The sequence below is a fragment of the Camelina sativa genome, chromosome 19, assembly GCF_030686135.1.
Source record: "Camelina sativa cultivar CO46 ecotype springtype chromosome 19, ASM3068613v1".
In the NCBI taxonomy this organism is placed as follows: Eukaryota; Viridiplantae; Streptophyta; class Magnoliopsida; order Brassicales; family Brassicaceae; genus Camelina; species Camelina sativa.
In genome coordinates, this window is record NC_141898.1 from 15,034,962 (window position 1) to 15,046,417 (window position 11,456).

At 35.3% G+C, this 11,456-nt stretch overlaps 2 protein-coding genes across 2 annotated transcripts; one reads left to right on the plus strand and one right to left on the minus strand.

Annotated features, from left to right (window-relative positions):
* The first annotated feature begins 4,223 nt into the window (after nucleotides 1-4,223).
* On the plus strand, nucleotides 4,224-7,255 carry LOC147920593 (uncharacterized). Its single transcript, XM_087503339.1, has 2 exons — nucleotides 4,224-4,410; nucleotides 4,774-7,255. Exon 2 carries the CDS (start codon nucleotides 4,779-4,781, stop codon nucleotides 7,119-7,121), a length of 2,343 nt encoding a protein of 780 aa, XP_087359465.1. The 5' UTR covers nucleotides 4,224-4,410; nucleotides 4,774-4,778; the 3' UTR covers nucleotides 7,122-7,255.
* Nucleotides 7,256-8,750: 1,495 nt separating this feature from the next.
* On the minus strand, nucleotides 8,751-11,217 carry LOC104767875 (uncharacterized protein At3g43530-like). The gene is made up of 5 exons (XM_087501149.1): nucleotides 11,074-11,217; nucleotides 10,233-10,958; nucleotides 9,988-10,153; nucleotides 9,357-9,878; nucleotides 8,751-8,770 (listed from the first exon to the last, which is right to left on the minus strand). The coding sequence occupies exons 1-5, from the start codon at nucleotides 11,215-11,217 to the stop codon at nucleotides 8,751-8,753; spliced, it is 1,578 nt and encodes a 525-aa protein (XP_087357275.1).
* Nucleotides 11,218-11,456: the final 239 nt, after the last annotated feature.

Sequence of the window (11,456 nt, forward strand, 5' to 3'; positions counted from 1 at the left end):
CCCCTCTTAGGAAATAGGCTGCTCGTGCCTTTTAAAACGAGACTTAGGGTTTCCAAACTAAGCCAAGCTAAACCGATCAATTTTGAAACAAACCAAACAACTACCAATTTAGTGGTGTCGATCGACACCCACCCAAAATTGGGTTTGGGATGTTACAGTTTTTGTAAGAAGCGGTTGAAAATGATTGTCTCGTTGGAATTATGGAGTTTCCTTGAGATTATTTCCTGTGCGTCATGTGTTAGGATTGGGAATCGGGGTACTGTCGTTTTAGAAAAATACATATATATTATGACTTTGTATATGTAAAATATATGGAAGTTTGACAATATTATTCAATATGCATGAATTTATCTATAAAAAGTTTCAAATTAGAAGCTAATGATCAAAGTGTTAAAGTTGATGCAATATACCAAAACGTACTCTCAGTCTGCAAATCACATGCTTCAGAAAAAAACTGAATATATAATTTCTAACATATTTATAATTTCTATCAATATATCGACCATCGTTTCAAAATCCAATAATTGCTCTTGTTTAAATGTTACATATATAATAAATAAGTTTTGAATGTTTGGTCAAACTTTAATATATATTACATATATAGTTAAACTAAATATGTGATATACATAGAATATAAATTGAAGGTTGACCAAATTTTAATAAAAATAATTTGAAAGATGTTGAGAATTTACAATTATGGAGGTATCACATTATATATATATATATATATATCAAAATGTTTTTGTTGTATTTCATTCTAAAAAAATGGCTTCATCATGCAAATCTTCATTTTTTGTGTTCTAGTGTTTGGTTGTGCTCTTAATCCCAAGTATGCAACAACAGAAATCTATATTTTCAATTCATATGATGTGTGTATTTAAATTTTATATTTTGTAATTAATTTGTTAAATATTACAGAAAATGCGGAAGCTGGAACTATTATGATAGACTTTTGCTTGCGCACTCTAGTGTGATAGGCTTTTGCTTGCACACTCCAGAATGCAAAGCACAATGTCATAGAAAAGACTTTCCTCATAGAATATGTTTCCGAGAGGAACCTAGTGCACCTTTAAAAGAATGTGGTTGTTATGTATAACAACATTATTAAGATATTGTATTATGAAGATGTTGTCTTTAAAATAACATATGATATTATACGGAAAATTTTACTTTATTCGATGTAAATAATAAAGATATAGTTTAATCTTGAATGCTTACTGCCAACAAATTTGGTCTAATCATGATTTTTTAAAGAAAGTTAATACTTTCAAAACAAACAATCATATACGTTTCGAAGAATAATTTGTTGTCTCGTCGAATTTAGTGTAAGTGGAAGAGCAATAAATTGTGACAAATACACAAAAGGGTGAGGATTCCTGAAACGACCCGACCCGTTTCTTTTTAATAATAAAATAATAAATAATAAACAAAAAACCCAAAAATATTTATTTAAATATGAAGAAACTCAAATAACCAAATAAGTGGTAGAAAATACCAATAATAATAAATCAATAATTAACCAGAATCATAGACCAAAAACTAGCAATTTAAACCATGGTTCTAATACCAACATTCCAATTCTAGCAACCTAACAGAAACCAAAGCTTAACAACTAAGTCCTTAGAACATCCTCCTCTTCATTGCCATGATCCCACGGTCACACTTTGCCTCTACCTCCACCACAAACACAACTAGATTTGTGAGTATTACCAGAAATACCCATTGAGGCGATCCTCCCATCTACGAGCTATACACACAAGCAAATAAATAGTACAACTACAAATAAAATATAACAAACCAACCATTAAACAGAACAACGAATAACACTTTCACCAAACCTACAAATCATCACACAAAACAAGTCATACAACCCAATCGCTTAGATAAGCTAATGGTCATGCATTCACCTGAATAAGTGATTCACAAAAATAACTATAACCAAAAGAGAGACTCTCCAATATCCAAGAACAACCAAACTCGCTCCTACAACCAATCACAACAACAAACAAACTGACAAAAAAAAATATATAAAAGAACAACGTCACAAATGAAACCACGAAATCAAAAAAGAACCGTTAACTTTTCAATCCATCCAGTGAAAAGCAAGGTCTATACATCCAGAAACTTTTCACAAAATTTCAGCATGATAAGATCTCAGATGAAACTGCAATCAATCCCGAAACACCCGTTGGTCTCAATCCGCAACTGAGAAATAACGCCCCACGAAATTGCCTATATCTCCTAAAATATTAACTAAAATTCACTTCTGTAAAAAGGAGAATGTACGAAAATCTCTTAGCTACCAAAAATCAATAACTTTCAAAACGATTTGAGCAGTCGGATCCTCCTTCTCCCATACCCCGACAGTTCTGTTTCTCTTTTTACTCTAAGGAAAAAGGTTGATCTCCTTCTCTTTCTCCTTTACACCAAATAACCAAGAGTTATCTCTCTTTCTCTCTCTGATAACAATGTCGACAATAGCGAGAGAAGGCGTCGACAATAAGGGGGAATTAGGAATTTTTGATTTAATTAGATTAAACCATAATTTAATTAAACTAAAATCAATTAAAAATTTCAATCCTTTGATTTGCTCCGCATCCCAATTTTAGAAAGCGGATGTTACAACTCGATTGCCACACAATAGTAAAATTTGTTACATGAGTCTATTTTTATTTTTAAAGACTACAATAACATCATCGTGTGATATTAGGCTAAATTCGTTATTACATAGTATCATACATATTATATTCACTAAATCCATGAAAACGAGAAAAATTGTTACAATCAAGCTTAAATTCTAGAAAGAACATCAAGATGTTGCGCTTTTTTTGTTTGGTGATTTATAATTATTATTAATATCTTTATTAATGTTTAGCATATAAACTACATCTTTATTTCTTCTTACTAATTATGGATGTCTAGTATTATAGTAAAAACATATATAGGATTGATATTTTAAGTTACAAATGTGTTACAGTTTCAATACATATATATTATGGTTTTGTATATCTAAACTATATGAAATTAGAAAGTATGACCAAATATTCAATATACATTATTTTATCTATAATAAACACATTTAAATATGACCAATTAATAGATTTTGGAATTATGGTAATCGTTTTCCAATTCAATCACCTTTATACTAAACTAATACTATTTAAAATATACATAGTTTGAAAATAAGGAGTATCTAAATGAACCAGACATGAGGTTTTGATTCCATCTTCTGGGTCTGTGATTTTTGCACATAAGCCCCTTCATGTGTCTTCATAAATCATTTGTAAAGTTTTTTAACTATATAAGTTTGTGATAGAAAGTTTCAAATTAGAAGCTAACGATCAAAGTGTTAAACGTGATGGAATATACCAAAACAAATCTCAATCTTGGGATCACATATTTTAGATAAACTAAATATATAATTTCTAACATATTTAGATTAAAATTTACAACAAAAGATATGTTACCATATAATTTCTAACATACCAAAACGGCCATCGTTTGAAAATCCATTAATTGGTCTTGTTTAAATGTTACATATAAAATTCATGTACGTTGAATATTTGGTCAAACTTTAATATATTTTACATATATAAAGCAAGCTATACATAGAATATAAACTGCAGGTTGACCAAATTTTTAATAAAAATAATTCCAAATATATTGGGATATTACATTTCTGGAAGGTACCATATTATATATATATATATATATATATATATATATCAAAATGTTTCTATTGTATTTCATTCTATAAAAATGGCTTCATAATGCAAATCTTCATTTTTTGTGTTTGGTTGTGCTCCTAATCCCAAGTATGCAACAACAGAAATCTATGTTTTCAATTCATATTGCTTATTTATATTTTCTATTTTTTATATTTTGTAATTAATTTGATAAATATTATAGAAAATGTGGAAGCTGGAACTATTGTGATAGGCTTTTGCTTGTACACTCCAGAGTGCGAAGCACAATGCCATAGAAAAGGCTCTCCTCATGGAATATGTTTCAGAGAGGAACTCGGTGCCCCTTTAAAAGCATGTGGTTGGTATGTATGACAACATTATTAGGACCAAACTCTATAATACCCTTGCAATTAAAAGTTTATTCATCAATACCCTTTTGTGGTCTAAGTACCCTTTGACAAAGATTGACCAACATATGGACCAACATATACCCCTAAATCAAAAAGAAAAACATGTGGACTCCATCAATTTTTTTCCACCAATCGGGTTCCTTCTCTCTCCCCTCTCTCTCCCCTCTCTCTCCCGATCTCGTCCCCGCTCTCCCATTGTTGCTCCTCTCCCCCTTCCAATCGATACAAATCGAGTCCATAGAAATCGATTTGATTCCAAACGAAAGCAAAAGATTGGGATTGAAGCAAACAGCAAAGCAAAGCAGAAGATTCAGGTGATATTCTTACATTTATTTACCAATGCAATTAGGGTTCTTGAGGTTCATCCTAAAGCAATTAGGATATATACCTTGAATGCTCATTCAATTTATTCTCATTTGTATTAGTGTCGAAATGGGTCGCATACTAAGTGGATTGTAACACTTCATTCGAACTGAATCGTAAAAATATTCCAAAATAAATAGTGATTTTGTGGAGTCGATGTAGTACAACTGGTAGACTAGGTATAACTGATACGGGTACAACTGGTAATAGTTTGGTACAACTTAAACGGGTACAACTGATACAATTTTGGTACAACTTGGTAATACTATTTACACGACAGAGGTTCCAATGTGAGTTTTTTTATTTTATTTCAGGCACAATGAATAATAATCGTCGGATAATCATCGTTTTTGATTACGGGGGATATTATGCAACAAGGGAAAATGAACTAAGATGGATTTCAAGAGAAAAAGTTCATCAATCTCTTAGAATGGAGACATCTATTGAAGAGGTCAGTTATTCTGCATTGGTGCAGAAAATATGCAGAAAGGCGAAGGTTGATGAAACTATGACTGAGCTGAAATTGAGTTACGTTCCCGAATCAGTGCATCCTAAGAGACCGATACACATACATGATGATGATGATCTGATGTGTTATTTGGAAATGAATCCAGATCAATTCCAAGTTTTGCATGTGGAAGTCGTGAATGATGTTGAAATAAATCAGGGGGATGAGCAAAGTAGAGGGACTGTAGGTTGTTCACTTAATGAGGAGTTTATTTCAAGTAGTAGAGCGACATATGAGAACACGATGTATGAAGGTGAGCCGTCTGAACGTTTTGAGATGATGGAGAATAGTGATGGGAACATGGTTCTTTATCAAGAACAGTCTGAAGAACGAGCAATAGCAGATAACTGTGATATGATTGATGGTTCTGAGGTCACACCAGTTGTAAATCGTGAATGGGAAGATGGTTTGGATTTGACTTTACGTCAAGAATTTGAAAGCAAGCAAGCAGTTAAAGATTTAGTTGAAAAAGCTGCACACAAGAACTGTTTTGAGTTTGTTATTGTGAAGTCGGATACTATGTTATTTGTGGTTAAATGCTGTGAATTTAAAAGGGGTTGCAAGTGGTCTTTACGAGCTGCGAGGAATGGGAATTCAGACAGTTTCTCGGTCAGAACTTACAACAAGACGCATACGTGCTTGAGGTCAGATACAAGTACAATGAGGAGAAAAAGGAGAGGCACACCACATTTAGTTGCATCAGTTTTGCGTGAAGATTACCCATGTTTGATAGACACTCCAACTCCCAAAAATCTCATCCCTTTGGTTCAATCAAGAGTTGGTGTTAAAGTGTCTTACTCGACCGCAAATAGAGGAAAAAAACTAGCTGCATATGATCTTCGCTGTACTCCAGAGGATAGTTTTAAGTTGGTGCATTGTTATATGCACATGCTGCAGACAATGAACCCAGGTACAATTTCATTTGTTGAATTGGATGAAGCACAGAGGTTTAAGTACTTGTTCTTCGCCTTGGGAGCGTGCATTGAAGGCTTCAAAGCTATGAGAAAGGTGATCATTGTTGATGCAACAAGTATTAAAAATGTCTATGGTGGAGTACTAATCGTGGCTACAGCTCAAGATCCGGATCATCACCATTATCCGATTGCATTTGGTGTAGTTGATGGTGAGAAAGATACAAGTTGGACCTGGTTTTTCAGCAAATTGAAATCAGTTGTACCAGATTGTCCTGAACTGGTCTTCTGTTCTGATAGAAATCAAAGCCTAATCAAGTCAATAAATACGGTGTACCCGTTATCTCATCATGGGTATTGTATTTATCATTTGTCCCAGAATGTTAAATTGAGCTGCAAAAACGTGAACAGGGATTTAGTTGCGACGAAGTTCATGGAATGTGCTAAGGCTTACACAGAGCCTGAGTTTGAGAAACTCTATGCTGATTTTATCAGAAGGTATCCAGCTGCAAGTACTTATCTTGATAATCATGTAGGACAGAACAAATGGGCTCGATGTTATTTTCCAGGAGCTAGATACAACATAGACACCACTAATACGGTTGAATCTATCCATGGTGTCTTTCGATTTGCAAGGGCATACCCGTTATTACCAATGATTGATGCGATTGTTAGTGAAGTGGCTGAATGGTTTAACAAATACAGGAAGATATCCTTAGAGACTCCAAAAGAGCAGAAACTAGTCCCTTTTGTTGAGACACTAATGCACACAAGGTGTTCTAAAGCAAAGCTCTTACCAGTGACTGAACTAAACAGCTATTTTCTGGAATACAGCGTGACTGGAGTTGATGGTAGTAGTTATGTGGTTGATCGGAGAAGGAAAACGTGCTACTGTAAACATTTTGATATTGACAGATATTCGTGTGTGCATGCAATTGCTGCTGCGATGGAAGCAGCAAGGAACGCTGGTAATGAGATCCAACTGCATGACTTGTGCAGTAAGTACTATTGGATGGAGCAGTGGGCATTGGGGTATTCGAGGAAGATATATCCAGTTCCTATCATGTCTATGTGGATGGTCCCTGACGATGTACGTGCTAAGATTGTTCTTCCTAAGTTTTATGTCACAAAAAGAGGAAGAAAACCAACAAAAAGGATTCCATCAGCCGGAGAACATGGACGCAGGAAGAAGAAGAAAAATTCGAGTAGGAGCTGGTTTGATAGTGAGGTTTCTCGGACTTAGTTTCTTATTTGGAGAACTTAGTAAAACTTGTTTTTTCTTCGGTACAACTATTGTCATTTGTGTGTGTTTGTTTTTGTGGATTATCTTGATAGACATGTTTGCTTATCTTTATGGGAAAACTTATTTCAGTTAAATTGTGATTATCTTCCTTAGGTTAGTTGAAAAAAATAATTAAAATATATTATTTATAATTAAAAATTGTAATTAAAATTTTATAATTAAAAATAATTAAAAAATATGATATTTGTTAACAACAAAAATATTATATAAATTTTCAAATAAAAAAAATATGATATTTGTTAACAACAAAAATATTATATAACTAATTGAAAGAAAGAATTGCCATAACAATTTTCATCATATTAAAGGTTTACCATGAAACACCATATACTTTAAGGGTTCATTTGTCGTTGTAAACCACATATAATTACAAAAGTTTAGGAAATTATCTTTTCAAACATATGATCGCATGAACATGTGTAAATGTATCTCAATTAACCGTAAACCATGTGTGCAACTAAAATTATTGGGCTTTGACATGGTATAACTAAAAACAATAAAAAATTCGGAATTGTACAACTTGTCAAGATCGGTACAATCTGAAAACTTGAAACAACTAGTGCATTTTGGCGGCTACACATGTGTAAATTGGCGGCTACACGTGTGTAAATTGGCGGCTACACGTGTTTTTTATGTGTCCCAAACAAAATTTCAATTTTTGAAAAATTAAAATTGAAGCCAAGTATGCTAGGGCGGGTTTAGGCTCGATTTTGCGATTTCTGGGTCAAAAAAAAAAAATCATTTCTCTCCCTCTCTTGCGATTTCTGGGTTCCTACAAAAAAAATCATTTCTCTCCCTCTCTTTCCTAGTTAGGGTTTGCGATTTCTGGGTCATCTCAAATCTTGAAATGAGCTACGATTCTGGAGCATCGAGGACCTCATGTGGCAATTCCTCTAATCGAGTAAGGTTTCCAGGCATCCAAAAGAAATGTCATTGTGGTTCGGCAGTAGTTGAGATAATCTCTCACTCGATCTCAAACCCTTGTCGTCGCTACTACCGTTGTGCGTATGCAGCACAAAGAAAGGTAAATATATTCTAATATTCGTTGATTATCTCTTACATTTATTTACCAATTTCTGTCTTATATGTAACTTGTCAACGACACACATGTATTTAAATGGGTGGATGAGGCATTGGTGGATGAAGTACAACAATTAGATTTTCAAGTGGGTGTCCTCGAAGAAGAAGTTAGACAGCTGAAGATGAATAGGAGCAGAGATATGAAGAAAATTAAGCAGATCTGTTTTCTCGTTTTTTTTGGATGTCTTCTTGTGGTATGTCTCGGAAGATGGTACAACTAAGTAGAACTTGTTCTTGGAAGATGGTACAACTACGTAGTACTTTCTAATAGTACAACTAAGTAAAACTTGTTCTTTGTAATGGTATAACTAAGGATCGTTTGTCTGGTTCCATTTGACGATTGCCGGTAATTTGTCTTGTTCTTGTGTGTTATTTTGGGACCGTTATTTTGTCTGCTTAAACACACAAAGAGTTCACATACTGACTTTAACATTCCAACCAAGTTGTACTTAAAAACATAGAGTTGTACTTAAAAAAACAGAGTTGTACCTAGTTAAACATTCCGAGTACTTAACAAAAAACATAAAAACAACCAAAGAGTTCACATACTGACTCATACAAGATTACATGCTCCTTACTTTTTGGAGGGCTTCTGCCTTGTTATAATAGGACTCCGACTCCTTACGACAACGGAAGGTCCCGTCCCCTTCTTACTTATAATCTTCACCTTTGTACCAAGTTGTTCTCCACTGTCTCCTTCTCTTGTTCTCTTTTTTCTCTCGTATCTCACTGGATCCTTCTCCATTGGATCCTTCTCCACTGGATCCTTCTCCATTGGATTCTTCTCCATTGGATCCTTCTCCATTGGATCCTTATCCACTGGATCCTTCTCCCTCTCGGCCTTCTCCTTCTCGGCCTTCTCCCTCTCGGCCTTCTCCTTCTCCGCCTTCTCCATTTCAGCCTTCTCCTTTTCGGCTTTCTCCCTCTCGGCCTTCTCCTTCTCGGCCTTCTCCTTCTCGGCCTTCTCCTTCTCGGCCTTCTCCTTTTCAGCCTTCTCCTTTTCGGCTTTCTCCCTCTCGGCCTTCTCCTTCTCGGCCTTCTCCTTCTCGGCCTTCTCCTTCTCGGCCTTCTCCTTCTCGGCCTTCTCCCTCTCGCCCTTCTCCTTCTCGGCATCCTCTATAGCCTCATTTTCACCAACTCCGTCACACTCATTTGCACCAAATTCCTCGCTTGGAAAAACTCCTTCTCCATTTCTTTCCCAGTTCACATATGTTTCCACCGATTTGATCCTAGCATCCATGTCATCAAATTTTTCGTTGATTTCCTTAAACCCCTTCTTCACCAGATCTTCTAGCTGAATCAAGCTAGCTCTTAGCTGAATCAAGCTACCTCCTACCATATCATTCTCCGAATTCGCATCATCCTTAGCCACATCATTCGGATCCACATCATCCGGATCCACATTCTCAATCACCGGATTAGCCTCAAATGATCGGGCGGCCACATCTAGGTTGTGAAGCTCTTCAAACCAAATTGACTTGTCCTTTTCAATTAAACGTTTGCTCCAACCATCAGCAACTGGATCATCCGCATCATCCCAGCCACCATCCTCATCTATGATCATGGCTAAAAGGCGTGCCTCCCGAGGAGTTGGAGTCAACATACTATCAATCTCCTGTCAAAATAAACAAACATAACATACTATCAATCTCCTATCAACCAATGTTACATAAATAATGAATCTGATAAGTAATTTACATAAATAATGAATATGAATAACTAATCTTAGTTGTACCAAGTTGGTCATATATTTCTTTCAAAGAAAAACCTTTCTTCTTACTTGCTTTAAACTTCATCTTGCACATCCGAGGACAATTACGGTGTGCATGTGAATCAGAAACGTCTTCTCGGAAGGTGTTCTTTAGCACAGAAATTGCTTCAAACGCAAGAAGCTACACACAACACAAGAACATTCAATGTTTAGTTGGATCCAGTTATACTAAGTTGTACATTTTGAAAACTAGTAATTACCTCCAAAGGAATGATGAAACTAGGAAAGACCCACTGTGGACCCACAACTCCATCAAAGTGTCCCATCAAATGAAAGATGTCTTTCATGTTCTCATCAAATGCCATTCGACCCCAAGGGAATGTTCTACACAAATCAAGATCATCCACAGCTCTAAGAAAGAAAGGCTCCACAGAGGGTGCATTCTTTCCACCCTTTTTCTTCCCTATGATGACGCTAGATAAAAAATACAGTACAGCCATCTTCAAACGATCCTCTGAAAGTTTCTTCATCGAAAGTAGCTTCGCTTTGACATCTCCATATTGTATTATTTGTCCACCTTTAAATTGCTTCCAAGCAAAATTTAAACTGCCCAAACCATCCTTGAATTTTGGATACTGATGGCAATATAACCCAGAAATGATTGCCATTTCTCTGAGAGAATACCGGATGGGAGTCCCATTAACAATGAACCAGCATTCATTTTTCTTCTCCAAATGCGCTGTGCGAAGCAACAACATCCACATACCCATCAACTTATGATTCGAATCCTTAGGCATATGGAAGAAATGCTTGAACTGTGGATGCCCTAAGAACCATTCCAACTCCTCTTCCTTAAGATGACCGCCTAATAAGTTTACCGCCTCTGAAATATAACACTTTCCAGACATCTTGAAAGGCTTCGTATATTGGGAGTAATCAAAGTACATACTCAAAGGTTGCATTACATCGGATTCATCCTCAGATTCCTGCAAGACACATATCTAGTTATACCAAGTTTTTCTAAGTTATACCAAGTTATACAGTTATACTTTTTAGAACGAATTCTTATACGGTTATACCAATATAGGGAGAGATACTTACCGATGAATCCTTATCATTTGACTTCTCAATTGAGTCCGTTTTATCGGAATCACGTTCTGATTCATCTCCACGAGTTGCTTCTTCTTCGAGATCTGCTGGGGGATTCGATTTTTCCACATAGCTTGGGTTCTTTGTACGAACCATTATGATTCTTCCACACATGCACACAAAAAACAACAACTGATTTCAACTTCAACTTCCACAAACCAAATTGAACATAATTTGATGAAACAAACGTTTTGAGGACTTTGTTTCATCAGAATTGAACATAATCTGATGAAACAAACGTTTGTTCCAAGCTTTTCCACAAACCAAATTGAACATAAAACAAACGCCCCAAAATCTGATGACTTTCAACGTTCTGAGGAATCAACACATGAAAA

Coding starts and splice junctions, on each gene's coding strand:
- LOC147920593 (XM_087503339.1), top strand. CDS start 4,779: ATGAATAATAATCGTCGGATAATCATCGTTTTTGATTACGGGGGATAT.
- LOC104767875 (XM_087501149.1), bottom strand. CDS start 11,217: ATGGTTCGTACAAAGAACCCAAGCTATGTGGAAAAATCGAATCCCCCA. Junction 10,154..10,232: donor GTTTCATCATTCCTTTGGAG/GTAATTACTAGT, acceptor TGTTGTGTGTAG/CTTCTTGCGTTTGAAGCAAT. Junction 8,771..9,356: donor GGATGCCGAGAAGGAGAAGG/GCGAGAGGGAGA, acceptor TTTTTTGTTAAG/TACTCGGAATGTTTAACTAG.